Source organism: Protopterus annectens, chromosome 11.part0 (assembly GCF_019279795.1).
Source record: "Protopterus annectens isolate FY-2018-M chromosome 11.part0, PAN1.0, whole genome shotgun sequence".
Classification (NCBI taxonomy): domain Eukaryota; kingdom Metazoa; phylum Chordata; order Ceratodontiformes; family Protopteridae; genus Protopterus; species Protopterus annectens.
This window is the reverse complement of record NC_056745.1, coordinates 1,109,677,265-1,109,704,009: the sequence shown is the minus strand read 5'-3', so window position 1 is coordinate 1,109,704,009 and position 26,745 is coordinate 1,109,677,265. Positions and strand designations below refer to the sequence as shown.

Sequence of the window (26,745 nt, the reverse complement as noted above, 5' to 3'; positions counted from 1 at the left end):
CTTTTGAACGCTACCCAACTGTGGTGAGGACATGCAGACTCCCCACAGAAGGCACTCCCAAGGCAAGCCAAGAATCGAACAGGAGAACCTCTTGCTGTGAGGTAACAACGCTACCGCTGTACCACCGCGGAATTAGCCAATTAGTATAGACATAAATAAACTACATTAGATTAGATGACAACATCCTAACCAGCTAATTTTATTTGAGTTTAGAAATACCTATGAAACAGAAGTAATGCAAATAGTATGTTGGCATTCAACTCTCATGTGATTGCACCCTAAATGCATGAATTTTCAAAATTATATAGTGCATTTTTTTATTTTAGTGCTCTATTGTAATGCAGCTCTCCTACACTCATCTTTCTTTTTTATATAGTTTCCTAAAACCTGACACACTGCAGATCATATCAGTATAATCTCCATATTTTAATGCAAATACTTTCACATTTATAAACTTCTCATGTTGCTTTTTATTACAGCTAACAAATGTTAGAATGTAGTACACAAATATGATTTGCATTTATTTTCTTTCTTATGCTGACAACATGCAAAATACCAAAGGCCACTGTCACACATACGGAATGAGTTAGAATAAAGGTGCCTACGGAATACTTCTGTATGATTTAGAAAGTAAGCTTAACAAGTACGATCCTCTAATGTAAAAAAAAAAAAAAAGCATTTTGCAGTCAAATGTAGAAGCACTTCTTATGTTTAGTAGTGAATTTATATGGATAAGAACAATCTGGTAACCCCAGAAAGAGTAATGAATACATTTGCTTTAGTTATTACTGGTTAAATTTTAAGTTTAGAACCCAGCTTAACAAAAAAAAAAATGAGAGTAAATGTAGAAAGTATTATCTTCTCTAGATGTTAGTTAATTGATTCATGCAATAAATTGTCTAGGGGTTTTGAAAAAGTCACAGATGGTGGAGTGTACATCTATAGTACGTAGCTAGAAGAAGGTAATGACTATTCAAAGGTTAATGTGGTATGTTTAACTTTATAATCTTAATTAAATCTGGTCAAATTGACTTTTTTGAAGAGAAGTGTGGCTTTGTCCAAAATGTCTCCTCAAAAAAGTCAATCTTATCATAAATATATATTTATTCTTATCCAGGATAACATGCTGAAATCAGGTATATAAACATGAACTGAGTAGTTGTGACCGACACCTCCCAGACACTACATGTGAAAGTCTCACAAAATTGTGAACCCGACAACCTGAAAATGGATAAAACCTAAGTATGAAAATCTCTAGCCTGCTTACATATGGGAAGAATGGACCTCCTGATCCCTGTTGTGGATTACTTACCTCAGCAACATGCGATACATATATTCTAATTTCAAAGTTACTACTGTCTAAGGAGCAAAGCAAAGACAACCTTTGGAGTTACTTTTCCACTTGCATTTGGTCCTTTTGACCACATATCGCCCACTCTATCTCTTCAACATTCTTCTAAAAATCATATCTCTGTAATTTACAAATGCCTGGATTATGAAATTGTGGTGATGCTGATGATGATGTTGGGTGAAGTAGGGGAGAAACAGCTCTGAGGGTACTCATAACAGTGTGGAGAAGAAGGTGCATCCCAAATGCATGGAGAATATGCATACTGGTTCCAGTGTACAAGAACAAAGGGGGCATCCACAACTGTGGGCAGTACAGAGCCATCAAACTCCTATCACATTGCATGAAAGTACTGGAGAGGGTGATTGATAATGGATTGCAGAGTAGTAGAATGTCAGATGGGAGATGAGCAGTTTGGATTCAGATCAGGATGCAGCACAACTGACCCGATGTTTGCAGTTAGACAAATAGTTGAGAAGAAGCTAGAGATGAGGAAACAGTCCAACTGGGCATTCCTAGACTTGTTGAAGGCATATGACAAGATCCTAAGAAAGCTTATCTGGGCAGTACAGCAGTGGTTCGAACTCCGAGAAACATTGGTAGAATTATTGCAGGCTACATACTCAGACTCAATGACTCAAGTACGAACAGTGTTCAGCCTCACAGAAGGTTTCCCAGTAGAAGTGGGTGTACACCAGGGTTCAGCTCTGAGCCCATTGCTGTTCATACTGGTGACAGACTCTGGGCAAGAACGTCAGCAAAGGATAGGAGAATGGAATGCAAAACTGAAGGACATGGGATGAAACTAAGCATGGCAATGACAGCAAATTAGAGAAATCAGAAGAAGCTGAGAGTTGAGACAGAAGGGAAAATAGTGGAATGGGTAAACAGCTTCAAGTATCTGGGAGTCGAAGAGAAGGGAAGTCTGAATGAAGAGGTCAAAGCTAGAATCAGAGGGGCTGCAGCCAAATGGCATTGAGTCTCAGGTGTAGTCTGTGACAGAAGAATGCCAAAGAGACTCAGAAAGGTATCCAAGACAGTGATGCAACCAGTGCTTCTGTATGGCACAGAAACCTGGGCAGTAAAGGCAGAGCAGATGAAGAAGCTAGAGGTGATGGAAATCAAGTGCCTGAGAAGGGTGGTAGGATGCACACCATGGGACAGGTGAAGAAATGAGGACATAACAGCAGAAGGCAAAGTAGTTCCAATTTCAGAAAATCTGGTGAAGAAGATTTTGGATAGACAGAAAGAAGGTAAGAGGAAACAAGGCCATCCAGCAAAGAGGTGGATGGATTGTGTAAAAGATCTGCGACAGTCAGGCATGAGTGTTGAAGAAGCCAGGAGTGTGGCAATGAATCTAGAGAGATGGTGACAGTTAACATGATACCCCGACCCCATGTAGAAAAATGGGAAAATGGGGGCTGATGATGACGATGATGATGGTGATGGCGATGGATTAAGAAACTGTGGTATTAAACAAACAGCTTGAGTGTACAAGCAGTACATACTACATTAATGTACATTGAATTTTTAAATAAATGTTTTTAATCATATATAATTGCAAAGATCAAAACACATTACTTACTTTATCTTTGTTGGCTCAACTAAACTAATAAAATAATAGTAATGGTCTTGACGGCTGGTGTTCTTGGTAATGAGAATGGATATTTCACTGTATTTTTAAAAGTTTACAAATGGCACTTTATTTGCATTTCTTTAGTCAGCCAGACAATAAGAAAATTAATTTCTTTAATATTCACTTACATAAATATATAATCATAGACTAAAGTTATTAACAGATGCTAAATTAGGTTATGGCATTTGACAGGCCTGCTGAAGGGTGATTATTACACTGTTCCCCTAAATGTACATAAGAGTGGAGAAGTGAATAGAATTCCAGAAGATCAGTGATTGCAAAGGTCCAAGATATAATACTTACATACTCACAACTGTCCCCTCAGTTATATTTAAACAATTCTACAGGCAACACCCACTGTTAAACAGCAAATAAGATGTTGAGTAAAGCTTGTGGTGCAAACATCACTAGGAAGCCGACTGCAGTGTACGGTATATGCACAGTAATTGCACAACCATTTGAACATTTCCTACACCCCTGCAGGAAGCATTGCTTTTGGTTCATGGTTCTCCAGTAATCAATAATTAACAGTACTAATTCCTTGCAGTCCGCAGTGGTGGTGCTGCGGTAGCGTTGTCGCCTCACAGTAAGATGTCCGGTTCGACTCCCAGCTAGAGTGTCTTCTGTGGGGAGATATGTGTGAATGGGCGTTCCTTCGTTGAAGGTTGTGCGTCAGGGCTGGCAACTCGGTACGTAAAAATCAACTGCCAATCATTAGCGGACCGGAGTTCCGCTGTAGCGACCCCTAACAGGGAAAAGCAGAAAGACACAACAACAAATTCCTTGCAGTGTGAAAAAAAAGACAGCATTGTTAGACAGCTTTCTGATGTAACAACGGTGCTTAACAAAAGTTTTGTTAAAACATCTGAAGCTTTCTCTTGTGCTGCAGCATAAGAGTGGCCGGCAAAGAATAGTATACAAAGCATTTCCACACTTTTAAAACCTGTAATACACTTCAATATCATACCCCCCCCCCCCCACACACACACAGTGGCCAGCACAGAACAGTACTCAAAGCATTCAAACACTTTTAAAACCTCTTATACACTTCAGTATCATACACATATATGCACACAGACACACACACAAAAAGTATCAAAAGTGAAGCGTCAAATGCTTTTAAAATCATCAGTCAATTAGACAGACACTTCAACACCGGTCTACTGGACTTCTATTAACTTTTATGTATGTTTGGGGGTAACATCATAGTATCAGTTTAACTGTGTTAAATATTTTATGGTGTCCACAGCTGTAAAGCACTTCCTGCTCCTATGCCTTTAACTGTAAAAGTTTCCTACTGTACAAAAAACTATGTTTGGGTCACTCTGAATATAGCTGACGTATTATGTGATTACAATATGGATGGCAGGATTCACCTTTCAAGTTTCACTTCATGCCACTTTTGAAGTGACTTACTAAATATACACGTGTTGAAAACAAAATTGGTTGTGGTTGGTAACCCAGTCATAATCCACTGTTTTATTAACTGCTGCTCATAAAGAAATTAGCAGTGAAGAACTACATCAGGCTATGTAAAAATATGGTATTGCTCCTCAGTGTACTACAGACTGTATTTATCAGCTGGAAATACAAGGATTATGCCACTCAGTCTTCAGATAAAGATAAAAAAGCATTACTGGACCATCAGTTACAAAGTCTCCAATTCATCTCACCAAAATGCATACTGACTTTATCCACTATTACCATGTTATAATATATAAATGTCTGTTGTTATCTACCATGTGTGAATATATAGTACCTACTTTGCTATCTCCTTGAATTAATACTGCTTTAATACCGACCAACCTCTTTCTTGGTTTTTTGTTTTCTTTGCCAAGAGCCTAGGAAATCTCTACAATCTGGACTTATTGCTTATAATGCTTTAAATGCTTAGTACCACAAATTATGATATTCATTCATAAATCCTAGGTCAAGAAAGGAATGATATTTTTTTTACCTTGCTGTCTGCTTAACATCAGTATTTGCTACCAATTGGTCTCCCTGTGGCTGAGAGATGATCATTTAAGCTGCCATGCATGCATCTACTGGGATTTTCACTTGCATTTTTATAGCCCCACCTCCGGTGGCTGACATGGTCATCCACATCACCATAAGAACATCCTACATTCCCACCAAGGCATATGCAGTCAAATTCTCAAAGGCATGCTCATGATTACACACAGACACATGCATGCATGTGCAAACACACGCACGCACGCAAGCGCGCACGCACACACACACACACACACACACACACACACACACACACACACACACGCATATACACACACACGCACATACACACACACATGCATACACAAGCATGCATGCATGCGCACACACAAACACACAAGTATCCTGAGAACAACCATTATCAGCTTGGGGCTGCAAAGCTCATGCCCCATATTCCTATGGCCTTAGGGAATGCAACAGTCTGGCAGTTAGCACATAGGATTAATGCTATGAGCTGTTAATGAATTGCTTCCTGAAGTTCAGGTACAAGATTTGATTCCTTCCACCTCCATTTGCATACTGGGTTACTCTGAACAAGACATTTGACTAGACAGTGCTCTTGGGTTGCTCCTGAAAAGTGACATCTGCATGCAGTGGGCTTAATTAGTTAAGAAATGTTTAAAATCAGACAAATGGAACCACCATCCCCTCCAGGATGTTTGAGCCAGCATAAGCCTTTCACACCCACCCTTACCTTCTTGGTCCTGAGCAGTTAATAGATCTTGGGTTGTTTAGGTCATAGTCAAGTCTTTATTCCTCTATGTCACAAAGCCAGAGAATAGAATGGTATGATGCTTAACTAGATTTCAAAATGGTTACAACAGAATCATCATTTCGTAATTGGTTGAGTTGTAAATTAATGACCAATGAGTAAAATGTCCACCTGTTTTTCTTCTAGATGATGAGTGGGTTACATGACAGAGGTCAAACTGGCAAAGACTGGTGCTTCTGGTACACCCAACCAGCCAATCAATTAGTGCAAATGTGCTTCTGTCTGGTATTTGACTGTGCTCAGTTCCTGAATGGCTTAATGGTTAAGGTATTTACCTTACAAATACAAGGTACAGGGTTTGATTATCATATGGGGTGACTGACCAAGCTTAAACAATGGCCTCCAAGAGCAGTTAATATAGTGCTAATCTATAACCAGAAGGAGGTTGGCATAATGGTTAAGATGTTTGCCTTACAGAAACAAGGTGCAGGGTTTGATTCTCTCCCATTTCCATCTCATCAGCTCATTCTACTGAATACAGAGAGATCATTTGGGAAGGCCCATCCCCTTAGTTTCTTAACCTTAAATTATCTTCTTTTTCATCCTTTCCTACTTAACTTCCTACTTTATTACTTTATTTTGCTTTTGATGCTTGTTCTTAAATGTGTTCAATTGCATTTATTTTGCTGCATTTATTACTACTTGTTAGCAGCCTTATTAAATTGTAACTGTTATTCTAAGCCACTTAGTTTTGGTTTAAGCACTTGGACTTCAGGCCAGTTGTTTTACATTAAGAAGTTTTGTGGTCTACACTCTTGTGGCAGGAGAGGTGGCTTACATCCTTTTAAGTTGTGAATTGCTGGTTGAAGTCTTAGTGTGTCTGTTATTCTAAAAGTGTCTTAGTTCTGGTTTAAGCACTTGGGCTTCAGGCCAGTTATTTTACATCAAGAAGGTTTATGGTCTACACTCTTGTGGGGGAAAAGGGTAGCCTCTGCCCTTCTGAGCTGGGAGTTGCTGCTTGAAGGCTTATTTTGGCTGTTTATTTGAACTGTTTTTTTCTAGAAACTGTTGCACTTTGTTTGCTGTTTGCTGTAGCACAGACTACATTCACACATGCTGAATCTAGTTCTGTTTGTATAACTTGAGCACTAAGCCAGGACATCTTTTGTTGGAGAGGGTTCCACTGCATTTTTGTAGCAGGAGTGTGCAGTTAGAACTCATCTGATTGAAGGTTGTTGGAACAGGGCTCAGCTTTGAGTTATTTTACTGCTTAATTTGTTTAAATTAGTTTGCTACATAAGGGCCACATTTGCATGGGTTTGCGCTTGTTTTATCAAATCTCCACAGAATTTGGCAACCAGCTGCTTCTCTACTGTATCTATCTGATCAATCCAAGGCATCTGCTGATCTCTACAAAGCTTAAGTAGAATTTTTCACTGTATACTGCACTTTTGAACTGCAATTTTACCAAATCACTGGTTATTTAAACAGTTTTTTTCTGAAATTGTTGCACTTGGCTGTAGCACAGACTAGATTAAGACCTGCTGAATCTATTTCTGTTTATTTAACATGAGCACTAAACCAGGGCATCTTTTGTTGGGTAGGTTCCTCTGCACCCTAATGGCAGGAGTGTGCAGTTAGAACTCATCCAATTGAAGGTTGCTGGAATGGGGCTCAGTTTTGAGCTTTTTTGTTTGCTAATTTGTTTAAATCAGTTTGCTCTCATTTGCTACATTAGCACCACTTTGTGTAGGTTTGCACTTGTTTGCACATCACACACTGCCAAGTAGCCATGGGCACCACTGGTGGATAAAGACGCAAACACTTCTGCCTGCAAATTTTCCATTAGTATTCTGCCGGTGCTCCATCAGTGAATTTTCGTGATTGTCCTTCACTGACAGGTGATACAGGCAGCGAAGCTCCTGAGGTGCCAACACAGTCCTACCCACTAGTCCTTTGTATTTTTTGTCCACTTCTCCTGTCCTCTATTTTATCTGGTCCTTCCTGTCCTCTCCCTGTTTTCTGACCACATCAACTTACCTAATATTATGAACAGGCAATTTCCTACAGTTTCCCAAGCCAGCCTGGTCGACATGGGCATTCTGAAGCAATGTAGCAATTAGCAACAAAGCAAACCAATGCAGAAATGCTCAACTGTTTATTAAAACAAAAAATGTACAGAAAATGCAAAGCTTTTGGGCTATACCCTTCTTCGGTGCTAACATACATTTAAACATTATTCGTTTTATAAGGAAATTAATTAATCACAAGACACAGCCACCCAACAGAAATCCAGATTCCAATACATACAATTAAAGCACAACTTCTATTGAAAATACATTTGCTTCTTCATTGAAACAGGTTTCAAGCTGATTGCACTATTCAGTCCTGGAAATGTATGAGTTTTAAGTCTTAATATCCAATTATATTCACTATTTTCCATAACACTATTCATGCCCCCCCATGCTCCGATACACCACATCAATTACTCTAAACTTAAGAACCACCACAGAAATGTAAAGCCAGTCCACATATGACAGACACAACCACTGTAGATGCAGATAATTTATTCAGCAATAAAAATCCACAGTTAAGCGCTGTTTTCCCTTAGCTTAAAAAGGGACTTCCTCAGAACACTTTACAAAATGAATACAAATACATAAAAACCCAACCATATATACCCAAAATAATTAAATAGGTGATGAATTCTAATTAATTAATTAAACCTTAAAGTAATATCCATTTTGCTACCTTAAAAATAATGAACTACATTTAATGACCATGCAACCAATTTAAATATAAATATGTATGATGTGCAATTTCGAAGACATAAATAATAATATATACTATGTTAAATACAATGCATAATGCAATATGTCTCAAATCATATAAACATTCCATATGTTAAAATCCATACAATGATGTTAAAAAATTATGTTAAAAAATCTATGAATGAAAAATTTGTGCTTGAAAATCAATTGATTTCCTCATAATTTCATAAGGGGACTAAAAAGACAGTTAAACAAAATCAGTTAACCTAAAATGTGCCTTAATTTCAATATACTGGAAATACTGATTGCCTCATTTAACCCTGGAAAGTTAGCTGCATCCAATCTAAGCTGCCACCTCAATTCACAGATATCTAAGTGAATGTCTAAAACTTTCCCCTGTGGGTCCTTTGGCATATGTTGGATCACCAAAAATTTAAATACATGGTTACTATACTGATGTATATGTCTAGCAAGTGCATTTGTTAGTCTCTTGTGTTTTATATCTAATAAATGCTTTGCTATTCTGTTTTTGAAAAATCTAGCCGTCTTTCCCACATAAAAAAGTTGGGCACATGAGACACATAGCTAAATAGACAACACTGGCTGTATTACAATTAAAGTGTCCATTTAGTCTCAAAATGTTTCCATTTAGTACAAACCATTCTCCGGTCTCCAAAATATGAAGGCAGTAATTACAATGCTGACACTTAAAATTACCTTTTTGTCTAACCGTGCCCTTTCCATAGTGAGGATTGACTTCCTGAAATATATCTTTGAAAGATATATCCTTTTTGCAAAAAATTTTTGATCGTCCCCCCCACTTTATGAGCTATATTCACATCAAATTGTAGTATGTCCCAGTTACTATGTATAATGTCTACTATCTTCAACGCATCCTGATTGAAACAAATGATGAATCCCATGCCAAAATTAGAGTCCAAAAGTTTGTTTGAGACACCCAAAGTGTCCTTACCAAAAATGAAAATAGGTCTGTAAAAACAAGTATTCCTTTTATCAATCACCTCTTGACTTACTCCCTCTAAAAGGGTCTCTGGATATCCTCTTGCATTAAACATGTTCGTAATAAAGCTAAATTCATCCAAAAAGGCTGTATCTGAGCTAACCATCCTGGCTGTTCTGACCAGCTGTCCTTTCACTATAGACTTTTTTCTGAAAGGGTGGATGTGCACTGATGTATTCCAAATAGGAATTAGAAAATGTCTGTTTCCTATGAATTTTAGAGCCTAAGCTATTAGACTCAGTAATAAATAATTCTACATCCAGGTAATTAATATTTTCCTTACTATGTAAGTATGTAAATTTCAAAAAATCAACTGTATGGTTAATATATGTGCACAATTGCTGCAAATCTGTTTCAGTGCCTGTCCATAAAATGAACAAATCGTCCAAAAATCTTGTATAAAACAAAATATTGGACATATATTCACTTTTGAAAACAAATTGTTGTTTCCATAAGGCCATAATATAATTAGCAAAGACGGGGGTGCATGCTGCCCCCATTGCTACCCCCGTCCTCTGCCTATAATATTGGCCTTCAAAATGCAAATAATTGTTCTTGAGCACCACCTCCATGAGAGTGATGTACACTTTAATGTCATCCTGATCAAATAGCTGCATTTCCAAAAGCTGGGCCTCTAACCACTCTAATCCTTCATGATGTGGTATAACTGTAAAAAGACTAACAATGTCTATTGTTACCAAAATATATACTTTACTCTGCTCCAACTTGATTCTACCCACTTTATCCAGGAATTCCCATGAATCCTTACAAATATGTAGAAAGTTTTTTAGACCCATCTGCAATTTTTGATCCAAGAATTGCCCTATAAAACATGTCTTGGAACGCTTTCCATCAACTATAGGCCTAAATTGTGGATTCGTCAACCCTTTATGAATCTTGGGAATTCCAAAAATATTGGGAATCATTGGGTATTTATTAATCATGAAGGCGTGCTCGTCCTCATTAATTTGACCTTGAAACAACATATCATCCATAAGCAAGTCAATTTTCCTGTTCATGACATGTATCTCATAGATGGAACTCTCAACATATGATTCATCCAGTAACATAGTGTTAATAGCATTTAAATAATCTGATTTATTCATAACAACAATTGTCCTTATCTGGCTTCATCAACTGGATGCTCATATCATGCACCAAATCTAAAAGCAAACATTCCTCTCCTAATGTGAGATTAGATAAATTATCGTCTGTTTTTTGTTTCAACACTTTACGTATGTCATTTTCACATTTATTTTCAAAATGTCTGATGACATTATTCAAAGGCGGATTAAAAGTACTGGGTCTCCTCAAGCTACTGTTTATATTTTCCCTACCATCCTGTGAATTAAACCAAACTTTAAGGTTAAGTTTCCTTGTGTAACATTTTAAGTCAATCAATGTACTGTAAATTCTAGCCCTCCTATAGGGCACAAATTTAAAACCCTTTGAAATGACATTCACATGCTCTGTTTTGATTACTTCAGGTGCAACTGACTGTAGGTAAGATCACTCTTCAGATCATTGCCAACTATATGACCCCCTCCATGAATCAGGACATCCACTCAGCCTAGTTGGATCTACTTGAGCCAATCAAGATACAACTAAACACCTTGTTTTTGGGTGACTTTAATTAGCCATCCATTGACTGGGTAAATTATATGTGTTCTAACTCACTTGCCCAAAGTTTCCTAGACTTCATTAACTCCACTGCCATGAACCATCTGGTTGAAACACCCACAACAGGCTCAAACATCCTGGATCTGGTGCTCACCAACATGGGGGACTGCTCCACCACCCCCAGTGTGTGGCCATCCCTGGTAAGTTCTGACCACAAATCAGTCTTGCTAGAAGTAGCTATAACACAAGGCCCCCCTCCAGCAACAACTAGAATAAAAATATTTTCCAAGGCCAATTACAACCTCTTACAACACAGCATAAATAGCTTCTTAGCCCTCCCCCCCCCACTGATGGAACAGACACCTATGCTGAGTTATATACCAATGCTTTATACGAGCACCTGTACAATTGTATTGACTCTCCTGTATGTGATAAAACCAAAGCAAGGTCTTCAAGGAAAAACAAACCTGCCTACTGGACAACTGCCATTAATAGGCCATACAACAAGAGAAAGAAATTGCTCTCTAAAATTAGGAAGGAATGGACTCAAAACTGGAAACCCTCCTTCCTCAACTTAAAAAAGCAAATAATACTCATAGTGAAGTCCTCCAAAGCTAACTACAAATCCAAATTAGCTTCCCTAACTAAGGATAACCACAAGACATTCCTTAGTTACACCTGTAACCTCAAAGGTAAGGCCCAGATTTGCACTGAACTCATAGTTAATGGTACTACATATACGTAACCTGTCGATATAGCAAACCTGCTGGTTCACTGAAAACTTCACTCCCTTATCCCCACCACATATACCTGAAAGCATTCCTAACACCTGTTCCCCACCTAGTATCTCTGAGAAGCATGTGGAGCAGGTCTTAAACGCCCTCTCCAAGGCCAACAATACAGCCTCTATGGGACCAGACAACATCCTGGGCTGTGTTCTATTTGGGTTTAAACAGGAATTAGCATCACCATTGGATACGCTTTTCAATCACACCCTAACAACTGGCTTCATCTCAGTGGAATGAAAAACAACAACCGTCATCCCTTTGCACAAAGGGGATTTATCCATAGACCCCAGGAACTACAGACCCATTAGCTTGACCAGCCAAATCTGCAAGGCCATGGAACGAATCATCATGGACCTTATTAACAAAGATATAGAAAATCTCCAGATTGGCTTTGACAAGTGGAGATCATGCCTGTTAAACTTGGTGGATTTCTTTGAGGCAGTCACCAAAGCCCTAGATGAGGGAAAATTTGTCCATATGGTCTACCTGGACTTAACTAAGGCCTTTGACACAATCCCCCACTCAGTCATCATTGATAAACTCACCCAGCTGGGTATCAACCCATATATTGTCAGGTGGGTTGCAAACTGGCTTATTGATAGAATTCACATAGTTGAAATAGGGGACTTACTCCTCCAGCAGAGCCATAGCCAGTGGTGTTCCACAGGGATCAGTTTTGGGACCTCTATTGTTCAGAATTTACTTCTTTGAAATGCAAGCTAAAACTAACAGACTATGGCTGACAAAGTTTGCTGATAACTGCAAACTGGGAGAGATCATTGAAATCTTTAGTGTTGTCAACATCCTGCAAGGTTTTACACAGACTAATGACGAGTGCCAAAGTCATAGTCTTAAACTTAATGCCAAAAAATGCGTTGTCATCCCCTTCAACAAGGGTGATGTTCTTGCAAACTACCACAACAATAGCAATACCCTAAGTACACAGTCAGTGGTGAGAGATCTAGGCATATAGGTCGACAGCAACTTTAACTTCGATCACCATGTCTCCACAATGGTAAAAATGGCATTTTATATTGCTCAGCTAATAAGTAAGGGTATTGCCTCCAGGAAAAAGGAGGTTATTACCTCCCTGTACTCATCCTTCATCAGGCCAATAATTAGTTCAACACTCTCTTTGGTATATTCCTTTACAAACATCTGCAGCAACTGTAGAGTCCACAAAAGTTCCTTACAAAGAAAATTCAGGATCTTCAAGATCTGTCATATGTGGACAGACTGAAATCATTGTCACTTATGTGGACAGACTGAAATCATTCTGTGTTGTACAGACTGCTCAGAGGCGACCTGTGCCTTTGCATATAGAGCAATCTCTGACCCAGACTTAATGGAAATGCTGCACATTTGCAAGTCAAATGGCACACGGATCACTCGCTCAAAGGACATTAACCTGGTATGTGACCTCAACAGAACTTGCTGAAGAGACCGATTTGTCTCACAGAGGTTGCCCCACTTTAGAACAAGCTTTTTATTCATGTTAAACAAAGCCCCTCGTTGGCCCTATTTAAGCGTAATTTGGATAACTGGATGGGTAACTAGAAATTCACCCCAGGGGTTCCACCTGTGTTCACTTGGACAGGGACAATAGGTATTGATTTTAGTGTGTACTTGAACCAGGCACCCGTGGGAACACAGGTTGAACTTAGCTAGGCTTGTAAGGGCTCTGGGGCCGTTAGCCTAATATCCTCCTATGATACTATGATCCTAAGTGTGCTTGGTCATCAGACATAAGCTGAGTCAGACTTACTGAGTCATCGGAAGTGCTCAAGTCATCAGACATGCACAGAGTCATCAGTAGTGCACCTTGACCTTAACAACTGTGACAGACAGAAAAAGTCTGTGCTATCTGCTTATAATTCTGTTGCATTATTTTACTTTATGAGGTGAAGTTATCTCACAGAATCTCAAGTTTAATTAAGGGTTCCCATCCTCTAAGGTTTATGATCTGATCTACTCTTGTATCAAACTCATTAAAACCTATAGTGCCTTTTTATATTCTTCCAGTTAACACCAATAGTTCCTTATGGTGTCTAAACCTTTATTACGTCTGACTTCTTAACTAAGCGACTTATCATCTTATAACAGGCAGAAATAGAAAAGGATAGGATTTATTAATGAAATGATACTAAGATTGTTAATTCAGGATGTCCCACAGTGGAAAAGCCTTGATTATCTTATGATTTTTAAGTTGATTTTTCAGAAATGTTCTGAAATGCAAGGCTGTGTTCAGGCTGTAAGAGGTGTTACATTCCACACTGTATAAGTGTTAATGAGTTAAGAAACTTGTCAGAATATAATTATTTGCTGCCTTTTATAAGCTGTAGCTCTCAGAAGCAGATGAAAACTAAGTGAAGCACAATAAACACAGAATGCGTCATACCTTACCACAAGCCGCATGGCAGAAGAATATACAGAATGCATTTTCAAATAGCTCTCAACCAATCAGGGACAAATATCAACAGAATCAGGGACAAATCTGGAGAAAATCAGGGACAATCATGGACACTTTTAAAATATTAGTACTATTAACTTGAGACATTGATAGGATAAGAGAAGATTAATTAATTTACATATTTTGAAGTTAAAGAAGTCTATAATTCACCATCTTTCCTCCAAATGTCATCAGTTTCAGGAGGGATTAAGAGGGACAGAGTGAAAATTTAAGTCAAAATCAGGGTCGATAGGTACTACATAGTTCAATGCAACTCAGAACTTTTATGCTCTAATGCTGGTACTACTGCACAAAAAAGTTTTTGAGCAAGATATATTCACCATGGTTTTATAAACCCCAAAATTAAGATTTAACTGTTTTAGGTAATAACAGTTGTGAACATGTGAGCTATGAATCAGAAACTTATCTCTTTCAAATGGAATACAGACACATTTAGTAGTGGGCCTGTGGGCAAGGTTCATAATTTACTGGAAAATGCTATCTTATTACATGCACATTATGATTAAAATCCAACAGTTATAATAAAAAAATGGAAAAAAACAAAAACCTTCTTTAAGACATCATGGTACATTTCCTGGAAAACATCTACGATTGCCAGGTTAAAACTCTCCTTGGTGGTCACTGCTGAGAATCGACCTGATTCTATAATTTCTAGTAAGTTCCAGACAGAAATGCCACTGGTGTAAGAAGAATTCTGGGAATACATTTCATCTAGGATTTCTTGTTGCCACTCTAGTCCCATTGCAGTTGTAAACTTCTTTAGTAAGTAAGCAACCTGCCAAACAACAAGAAAAATCATGCAACTTTATATGATCAAACAATTCCAGGAATCCTAGCAATACCATTTCATTTCGTTTATGAGGTTTATATAGCACAGAGACCAACAGTGTGATAAACAAGAAACTACCCTGTTCTTCAACTTCCTGCTGCTATATGCCCCTTGAAGCAGTCTGGAATATCATGTTAAATTATTTCAGTTATAAAATTTTTGATGTCTGCGATTGCCTTTAAAAACAAACATTGAATTCTCTAATAACATTCTTCAGCTTCACAGGCCATAAAAAAATGTACATACAAAACAGGATTTTATTAGATGCAGTTTGTATATATCTATTCAAATCAAAAACAGAAAAACACTGATTTCCTCAGACTATCATATTGGTAATAGCCTTAAACTATGCAGAATAGACTGCATCTTTAGTAGGTTCATAAAATGTCATAGATCATGCCCATAACATAGTTTGATAAAATGCCCATTATGTAAGTATTGTACGAAAATGTTTTGAATCAGAAACAAAATGTCTCAAAAAGGAATACAGGACTGCAACTTCTAACAATTTTCAATATTTTTTCTAAAAAAAAAAAAATCACATCATATGAACCAAGATAATTAACAATACAGTTGCTGCATAGATTGTGAGTCTATGCAGTGATCCAAAAAAGCTTGCTTCTGTGGAACAGGCATGCAGCGTCCAGATCATCAGCAAACATGCACAAAAATGTCAAGTTAAGGTCACTTACCAGCAAGCTCACAGAAGCACATGAACAAGGCATGGCCACAGAAAAGCATTATGATGCTTATTTCACTCTGGTGTCTGAAGTGGGGAGGTACCTGTATAGTGGAGTCACAACTTTGATAACATATAAGGTAGAATAGTGTGACAGGGTGTGGAAGAAAATAATAGACTACTTTACCCATTACAGATTTTTTTCTTTAAAAGTATATATTTTTTTTTTATTTCAAGAGAAACAATGATACTAACAAGGTGTTGGAAGCAGAGTACTTTGTCTTTCCCTTGGGTAGAATGTAGCTACTCCTCCCCTCCTTAACTTCCATCTATTTCAAACTGTCTAGGATCCATCTGTTAACCTTCAAGGCATTTACTTATTTTGCATTTTGGTTACAAAGACATTTCCAGCTGGGTAAACGAGACACCAATGTTAGTAGATACCAAGTGATAAGCTGCATCAGTTTTTTTTTTGTTTTATCCTTGATGTAAGTTTGACTGAGGCCTGACAGACTGAGCCCATTTCAATGAATAGGCTCAAATGTTGTGAAGAATCTTGACGTTTTGTGAACTCAAAGTACCTTATATTAATTGAATGTTGTTGTGTCTTGTCGGCTTTTTCCCGGTTAGGGGTCGCCACAGTGGAACTCCGGTCCGCTAATGATTGGCAGTAGATTTTTATGTGCCGAGTTGCCAGCTCTGATGCACAACCTTCAATGAAGGTATGCCCATTCACGCATGTCACCAGACAGAAGACGCTATAGCTGAGAATCGAACGGAACAATGTCTTACTGCCAGGCGACAGTGCTACCGCAGCACCACCACCGAAGTCCCTTATATTAATTGAATGGAAATGGATTTATCCCATGCATAGGGGGTGTGGGCTGCTTGTCCTTACGTCACTTAGGGTGGATGTTTCAAACCCATTCAAATAAATAGGCTGAGATGGACAGCAGCTGAGGAAGTATATCGACTACGCAAAATATATTCAGTGATTTCACAGTACAGGAGAGGCACATAGAAATACAATATAGGTATGTGCATTTACCACCCTAGTATTATAAGTTATTGTATTAAGGGAGGGTTTTGTACCCCAGTAACCTTTAAAGCTATGCTCTCTGGAATGCTATGCTCCAGGACAATTTAAAAATTATCTAAGATGGGGACCAGACAAATTAAATAAAAATAAATAAATCAATAAAATAAAAATACTCCTAATTTTATGTTTAATAGATCAGAAAACATCTCCAGGAACAAGAATAATAGCATGTAACTCTGAAGCCAGATCTGTAGGCTGTGCACCCTGGCAAGCTCCTGATGGCTGAGTTCCCCCATGCAGTCCAGTCACTCTATGCCTAAAAAAAGTTATATGGGTCTACTATGTAGGTCACTCTCTAAGGAAAGAGTAGGGTCAAGTCTGGCCTTATTCAAATGACAGGCAGGACTGATACAGATTAAAATGTAACAGATCGTGATGTAGGAAATTAAATCTTGGAACATGGAAAGTCACCTCAATGCTGTGAAAGAGAAAATGCTTATGTTAGAAATTGTAAAATACCAGCTGGAGTGATGTAGGCTTGCTGGATCATAAATAGAGTTAGAATCTCTCTCTCTCTTCTACTCTATAGATGCCCCTCTATAAATACCCTGGGTAGGTGTGTGACATTCAGAAGTCTCCAGCTGGATGCAATATACTGGAACTGCTACCAGTATTATGATGTTCACCTCAATGCAAGTGTGATATGCGGAATGGAAAATTCTGTTTGTTGTTTGTGCATATCCACTTCTAACAGCTAATTAGAGCTGGGTTTAATTAATCGACTGCAGAACAACAGCAACCAACTGCACGCACTTGACAGAATGCAAGGTTCTAACTTTGTAATTCCACTAGAACGTTTTCAGAACTTAAAGTGAGAATGATGAAAATATTCTGAGGTGTACGACTGCGAAGCATGGCTTACATGAAATGAAATGTAGTGGCGACCTGCCAATAGACTTTTGTATTAGTTGTTGGTCAATTTATATTGAAAGCCATATTTAAGGCTGCTCATATCTTTATATATATATATAATGACTGATTTTGTAGTTATGCCATAATTACTTGGAACTAAACCATATGTGCTGGATTCAAAGGTCAAAAAAGGAGCTAAGCTGTCAAATGATCTACACTTGATGGTGATCTTGGCCAGGTGGCTGCTACAGTGGGTAGAAAGACCTAGGAAACTCAAATTTGTAGTAACAGTGCCTTGGGAATACCTACCAGTTGCCTCTGTGAAAGATGAATTCTACTGTTAACTTTGGAAATTGTTTCTTCCATCTACCAAAGGAATCTGGGAATGTGAAGGATGACTGAATCCTGTATGAGACTGTAAGAACTGAGGTTGCAACAAGGAGACCTGGCCAAAAGATGAGTGACATTTGTCACAGTAATCATCTTCCAACCTGACAATGGGCTGCTGGAGTAATCAAAGCCATCAAATTAAATAATGATTCCTTCCATGCAACATTTTTAATGGGAAATCTCTGGATCTGACCAACAGCCACCAAAGGCTGATATAATAGCTGTGAGAAGCCTTGATGTGAGAGGTGTTTGTGAGTACATAAACAAAGATTTTTAGATGACCTCAAAGAAGACCTAAAAAACATCCAGTATTTCAGGAGATGGAGGGGGAGCTACAAAAGATAAGGTGAGTGGCAGTCTGTGGGGGCTCTGGCATCTAAACATTTTTTCATTGAATTCCCTAGATCTCATCACAATTTGCAATATCTTTTCATTCAGTACAGTTGTCTGACACAACAGAGAGCTACTTAGCTATTTCTTTTGTATACCATGATTCAAAGCAAATTCAACAACTGGACCAAGGTTCAGCTATAAGGCAGAACAAACTTTCTCTTCTATGCAGCCTGGGCAACGAAGTGTTAAAATAGATAAGCTAATGGTGTTATTATTGCAAGTACTAAAAAATATAACAACGCTATTAAAAAAAATCCCTGAGAGCAGTCACCACCTGAGTGTCAATGCTGTAGACTTCTATTCAAGGATATGCAAGGCAGCTTCTGGAGTATAACTTTTCTCTGAAGATGAATCACACTATTCTGCTGGAGATCTGGAAAGGTACAAATGATCGTGTAATTTAAGGCTTATTTAGATGAAAGACCACACAGAAGTAAGAGATTTACTGGCATTTCTGTGTGATTCTTTACTCAGTACTTTGGATCTGAAGTTTCCAGGTGGCTTGAGACTGAGAAAGCACAGCACACCCTAAAACAAAGTGAGAGCATCTGACAGTGTGCCATAGCAGTTAACTGTCAAGCTGTTGAGACACAGACGTAAATGATTAACATAAAAGTGAAGGTGAGGAAGATCTGAATTTTAAAGATTTCTTTCCAAGCTACAAAAGAGAAAAGCAGATATTGAAGTTCAACAGGTGTGCTATAAAATGATATCAAAACGTGGCTTTGAATCTGCATATTCCGTGAACATCTCTGTTTTATGAACCTGATACAGCTTTTGCTTTCCTGCAAAGGGTTGCACTTTCTGAAAAACTGGATACGGATTCATTGAGGTCAGGTGGGGACGGAATATAAAATGAAGCAGAGCAAGAGGGTGTATGTCTAAGTACGCGACACAGTGAGTTTATAGCACTGTCATTGAGCTCATCTTTGGGAATTTCTCAGAAAGTTTCACTGGGGAAGCAGGAAACACTTCAAAAAGTGGACAGTGCAGACTTTCTAAGGAAGCCTCTATAGTGTTCTCCTTGAACTTTTAGTTGGAAAATCCATTTGCAGATTTGGAAGATGACATTAAACGAATCACAACACACCATCACAACACAAATGTGAAGTAATGAAGCTGCTGTCTCAATGATGTGAAAGCTCCGAAGGAAAAGAAAACTGAAAACCAAGATTCAAAGGTTACAAGTAATTTAGGCTGTAACAAAGGAAGTTATGCCACGGCTTTTGTCTTTTTTTCCTGTATGTCTAAGGTTAGTGTTTCCCATTACACTTACTGATTCCCTGGGAGTAGCTGTAGAGCACCCATCTGCGTATCAGTGGCAGGCTACATTATTGTTTGTACATAGTTTAAGACTGTGTGTTCTAAGTATGTTTAGCATGTTGATGAAATGTGTTTCCTTAAATGTAAACAGCTTGAATTCCAAAGTTTCTTAAAACCAACAAAGTGGAAGTTGTTATTGTGCAAAAAAGTCAAAATTACTTTGAAACACAAGTTGTACATCTAAGATAAGGGAAGACTCTTTCAAAAACTAGATTATCATATATTCAAATAAATGAGGTATTATTTTTGTCAGGGATGCATTAGGTTGTAACAGGCTGATTGCATTAAAGATCAGGTGGGGTGAGGTACTTGGGAAATATGTTACATCTCGGGGTTGGCATGTTGGCATTATTATATGGCCTGAACAGAGACCAATCCAAGTTCTTTATTTCTTTTTCAGGGCATTAGAAAAATGTTTATATTATGTAAGATGGACCTTAATAGCAGAGGATTAGATCATAGTTTTTAATTCAATTGTAAACATAGTCTCTCCTAAAGAAGAGACCTACCTTAAAGCCCACAGAGCTCTGTGTAAATCTGCTAGTGAACTAGGGCTGTAACACACTTGGAGGGAGTGACTTCCAGAAGGGCTCAGTTATATATTCTTCATGCTTCCCTTCTGTTTGCGTAGCAAAATTTACATGAGGCTTGGTAGACACAGATCACGCTGCAATCCTGCTAGAATTGTTTTGGAGTACGGAAATTGCCTATGGAGAATGGACCATTTAAATTCTTGGATAAGACTGAATGACAGTTTTTAGACAAATGTATACAAGGCATCTTATAAATCACCCCATGAGCTTGTGAAGGGTTGATGCATGCCAAGCAAGGTTGTTTTTGGCTTCCTTTTGTTAAGAGAAAGAAGATATGGATGAATAGGACTGAAGGGAAGGGGTTGAGCATCTGTGTCTGAGTTGTAAGAAGACTAGATTACAGAATAGTGAGCTAGTCAGGAAATATCACGTAGTCCATACACTATTTATCATTTTGTCTTAGTAAGGCAGCCCTGGGCCCTAGGAATCTACCCGCAGCTGGGTCAGACTGAATAAATCTGGCTGCTTTCCTGACTAAAGTTTCAAACAGAATATAGTGCAAAAGGAAATAATCAATTTGAGCAAACAGGCAGAAGAGATTATCAAAAGGGTTGAGTTATGTAAATAAAGAGTTTCAAAAATGCTTTAAAAAGTGAATTTGGAATATATATGGACTTGGGTAAGATGACTGAGAATTTCTTCCAAGCAGCTCAATTACCCCAGTTAGAAATAGGCAGCAAGATACTCTGTCTCTCCCCATGGCATGTCACTGGATACAGCTGGTCATTATGAAGACCCCAAACATTAAACACAATGGGCAGAATGGCGTACTCTGGAATAAATCATGACTTAGAGCAAGAACTGATCCCAGCACGTTTGGAAGTATTCCAGATGCTATAATTAAAGAAGGAACCAATTATGTAATTTACACTGTCAATTGTTAATATCCCCCAAAAGCCAGGAAAATTATGACTCTGGTTACAAATCACCTTGTTTTGTCATTAAACATGGCTGTAAAATGTTAGGCTCACACACTGGCTAGTATACTGCAGATTTCCCTTCCTACAGTCATTTCTATTAGTCAATCGGGACTTGTTGCAGGAAGGAGCAGTGAGGATCATGTTTACATACTAATCATTGTGCTGCATATATTAATTACTGTGATGCAGACAGAGCAGCCTCAGCTGTGGTGATACTTGATATCAAAAAAGCTTTTGAATCTATTAGATGGACCAACTTCTGGATAGCTACAACTGTCTTTGCAAATGCATGGAATGTTCTGAACTCAAAATCAGCACTGGTGATCAATAACATATTGCCAGAGGCCTTTCCTCTTTTTAAAGGAAGTGCAGTGTGGGTTGCTCCCACTTACTTTTCCTTACAAATGAACCACATGTTGCTGATTCAGGGTTGGTAATGCAGGGAAATGGAGTTGTCTGTGTTTGGCCAAAGAATGATTATTATCTGGGGAAATTGAGGAGGATGTGGAAATGTTTTATGGATTACTTTTTGATTTTTCTCCACTTTTGAATTTGAAACTAAATTCAGGGTAGACACTGTTATTTGTTAATAAGGCATATCAAGACCTGAAGGGGAAAGGTACTTTTAAAGACTTTATTTGGATGAAAAAACCCTCCCAAGTACATGGGCATCAGACAGCAACCATCCACTGGCGATGTTATCTTTAAATTTTCAGTTACTTTAGGATAAGTTATTTGTGAGAGTCCATGTTTAGAAAAGGATGGGTTTCTCCTTACTAGGACATGTTAATACAGTGAAGATTTTTTGCACCTTTCATATATTACATAGTGATGCATATTCTGTGTTGGATTCCCCAGCCTTTGATACCGAAACTGCACAAGTAAGCAACAGAGTTTGTCAGGCTGAAGAGATGGAAGAGGTTGACAGGGAAGATTCAACTTGCTTTTGCTAGTGATGAAGGCAGTGGTTGCCAGATGTCTAGTAGTATGTGGAAGACTTCTTTCTATATCTAGTGTGTGAGGACCACACTGGGAAGTTATCCTTATGGTATAGTTTAGACATGAGTTGTTATAGAGACTGGCAATGGGAGACTATAATCAACAGAAAACACTTGTATATGCTACCACTCAGAATGCCTTGAGTAAGATGAAGCAAGCTGATGATTTATGATAAGTATGTTATTATGGGGATTTCCTATGCTGTATATATGTAGACAAAGGATATTTGGCAAAGATTAGGACAAGGTAGGTAAAACAACCTACAGAGATTTTAAAATCAGTAGTCCAACATACTGGATCTGCTATCATTAAGATAAGGTTATATTTTTTACATAATTCATAGCTTTTTTGCTCTTATCACTGCATGCATATTGCACAATCTTGTGTGCTTTTCAAGCAATAAATCACAGATGATTGCTGTTCCTGCCTATAGAATTAAGCCATTCTGTGTTTAAATGCTGTTAACATTACTAAAGTCCCAGATTATTCCACCTGTCCAAATGACCAAACAACTCTTCCTCCCCATCATGTCATAATTCTTTTTCTCTTCCATGTGTTTGTCTTTTTTCTTGTTTCAGTCTTCCCCCATAAATTCACTGTTCTCTTATTCTGAATTTTTTTCATCCTTCCTCTTTCATGTGCTCATAACAGGCTGTACCTTACTTGTGCTTCAAACAGCGTGTCTGTTCTTTTTGTCTGTTTCTCCTCCCGCATCCTCTGTAGCCATACTCATACACAATCCTTTGGTGTTAGTCTCTGTTTTCGAAAACTCAGAAATTCAATTTCCTTTACTGTTCAAGATTTTTTCTACCACCTCAGGTGTCTTCACCCCATTAATCTTTCTTTCTTTCTTTCTTTCTTTCTTTCTTTCTTTCTTTCTTTCTTTCTTTCTTTCTTTCTTCCCCTTCTATTTCCATGTTTACATTATTCATTTGACCACTGTTGGCCCAAAAGAATCTAAAGAATCACAAACATAACAATTCCTTCTAAATTGTCCCCTCAGACAACCACATTCCCCATATAACTCACACTTTTCTGGCACATTGAGTTTAACCTTGCCCGAATTTGCCATAATCTTAACATGCACTTTGTTAGCTAATACAAAAAAAGAGTGTCTCTATAAGCATTTACTATAATAATACCTGACAAATATTAAATCTGACCATTGTTCATTGTTCATTTGAAAGTATAGTAAATCTGACAAGTCTCTATTCCAGACTCCTGCTGATTACTTTTTAAAGTCACTTGAGAACTGCATGATACTTTTTAATTTCATTTTCTAACATTAGTTTCATACAATGTAGCCATACTAAACTGTACAAATATTCAATATGTGCTGCATCAAAGTCTTGCATAAGAAAATTGCTCCACAGAAACAAGAGCCTTTCTTCTAAATTGGGATACAAACTGTAGCAATTACAACAGTTTCAAAGGACACGCAGAATGTTGCATCATTTCCATTATGAGCTACTGACCTCACATGTTTTGCCACAACTTCCAATGGATCCAACACTTCTAAAGAAAAGAAAGTCACTTGATATGCTGGTTCTCTTACTTGCAATGAAAATGCAAAAGGTTCTGTTTAGATAACAGCAGTGTTTTCACTCTTGGTTGCGCTACTACTTCCACATACAGGACAAGCCCTGTCAGCTGTGTCACTTAGAAAGTGTCCACTTCAGTTTCTCTCAGCCTTTCTTCTTTATCTCTGTATAATTTCTACACCACAACAGTTCTCTCCTCATTCATCAGGTTTGCCATCTTCAGGTCACCATCAGTTACTTATTTACTACTGCTAATTCAGTCTCCTTCTCAGTAAGTCTCTCCAAAACATTTCCTCATGTATCATCTACAGGGCTTTTGGACAGTTCTAGCGCTTCAATTACATCAGCTTCATCTGATAATCCAAAACCAGATAATGTAGTCTCCACCATGGCCTGTCTCAGCACTGTCTGACTGTCTGTAACCAAATCTTCTCACTTTGGCTGTCGGCTTCAAAATGAATACCCTATGTTCTAAACAGGCAAACAGAGTAGGGGTACGTATTAAATCTATATTGTATGGGTGGGTTTGCCGGAATGGTTAAGGTATTTGCCTCATAGACACAAAGTGCAGAGTTTGATTCTTATCTTAGGTTATTGGCTAGGATTAATATGGCTCTTCAGGGCAGTTAGCCTACTATTCAACTATGACTATTAGATATCTTATATACATAACATTAAAAAGAGATAAGATATTTACAATATTCTATTTACACTTAATATAACAAGAGTATAATGTTTAACTCTCTCATCCTTCAATCCATATCCAAAATTTCACTTTTTGCAAAATCTGTCTTGCATCCCATTTCTTGTTGTATAGTGTCTCCCCACATCTTGTTTTCCAGAGAAAGCAAACACAGGTAAGAATGTTTTTGCCGGTTTCTTTTACAGATATTAAATTACCCTCAGTGTAATAACTTTACACTATAATATTCTTTGTTATCTATTTATGTGGCTTGTTTCCATAATCTTCTACTCTTTTAAACAAAATATAACTCTGTTACATCCAGTAAAAAAAAAAAAAAACTATCTCTTCATTCTTGCACAATATGCATTGTCTTTTGCCATACTGATTGTACATCATTATTCCTTTAATTGATTGCTAGCCTCACCTTAATCTCCACATGAAATCCTTACATTTATTTATACACTGAAATCATTTGTTCTGCCTCATTATATTTCCTTTAATATGTAATGCTTAATTTATTGTATGGATAATTTAAATAAAACATTGAAATTATGTTTTATACCAGTCCATCCTGGACTTTTCTACGTTTTCCCAATCTATTTGCCATTCATTCATCTTATCATAGTATTTCATAATTTCTTCCCTTGCTAGCAATCTTTTTCTTTTTCGCCATTTTTGAAAAATAAGCACCATACCCAATATTCGAAATTCATCCTACAACTGATTCTGTTACATTTTTATCTGCTTCAATAGCCAAAGTAAATGTAAGGAATGTGGAAAAGCAATATGATTTATTAATCCTAACCCCACTTCTTCTGTATTATATAATGCCCTAAAATAAAGTTCTTACACTTTTTATTTCCAACATATTTGGTGACATGTACACCCCTCCAATATAATTTAACTTTCCTAGAAAAACAGAATGTAACTAATATACCTTCTCCTTAAAACATAAATGATACATTTTCTACAATTTTATAATCTCTTGTAAATTTAAAAGTACCACTTGCCATTGTGCTACCCTAACTTCTCCATAACGTATATCCGAAACCTTAACCTATTTCATATTAAAGCCAGTGCAACCCGTTACAATTACATCCTTATACCCACTACAATTTTTCTTTGCTAATACTCAATCTATTTTCAGTTATGTATCTGTTAGGCACTGCAATACTTTAGTCACCTAACGTTTATTCTTTACAACAATAAGTAAATCATCAGCTTAATTCATTATCAGAGAAATTTCAACTTATCTTAAATATTGCACTTTAATTTCACTCACCTCTTGATTTACTTTTCCTAAAACCTATAAACCCATTCTTTACTAATCCAAATAATACTGTGCTTAAAGGACATCCTTGATTTTAACCCATATCAATTTTTGATTCTACACTCCCCCCATTAATAACTGGTCTTACTCAGGAACAATTATATACCTCCTTAATAAATTTTAACACTTTCTGTGGTATCTTAGATTTCTTCAACCTACTCCATATACTTTTATGTGCAATATTATCAAATGCTATACAAACAGCATATACCACAACTTTACCCCACTCTTTTCCATTTCAAGTACCTTTAACATCTTATCAAACTATGAAAAGCATCTCTCTGTTACCCTTTCCCTTCATTCCCTATACTTCATCTCCTATTAATTCCTTTAGTATTATTGTAAACCTCTCATGTAGAATGCCCATCATAATTTTGAAAATATTTCCTAAACTCACAGTCTCAAGTTCTCTAACTTTATCATTTTTCCTACTATAACAACATCCATATTTATCCTTACATATTTTCCAGTTCTCAAAACATCTCCACTCTCTCTGTCTCTTCTAAACATGTATTTGGACATATCACTGTAATTATCACCATCTCCGTTTTAAGAAAAGTCTGTTATTGTCATTTAGATAATATCAGAATGTGACATCTGAACAGTTAGAACAGTCATCATTTCCCACATTCCATACAATATCCACTTGCCATTGTTGCATTCACATACCATTTTCTTGTTTTATCAAAAATCTGGTGCCCAATAAACATACTATACTTCTTTAAATATTTAT

At 37.5% G+C, this 26,745-nt stretch overlaps 1 protein-coding gene across 1 annotated transcript in view; it reads right to left on the bottom strand.

Annotated features, from left to right (window-relative positions):
- The window catches only part of LOC122815715 (differentially expressed in FDCP 6 homolog), a 762,040-nt gene that overhangs the window by 294,361 nt on the left and 440,934 nt on the right, over window positions 1–26,745 (bottom strand). Inside the window, exon 4 of the mRNA XM_044088463.1 lies at window positions 14,927–15,154. Within this exon, the coding sequence (XP_043944398.1) occupies window positions 14,927–15,154 (228 nt within the window). The remainder of the gene's footprint in view (window positions 1–14,926; window positions 15,155–26,745) is intronic.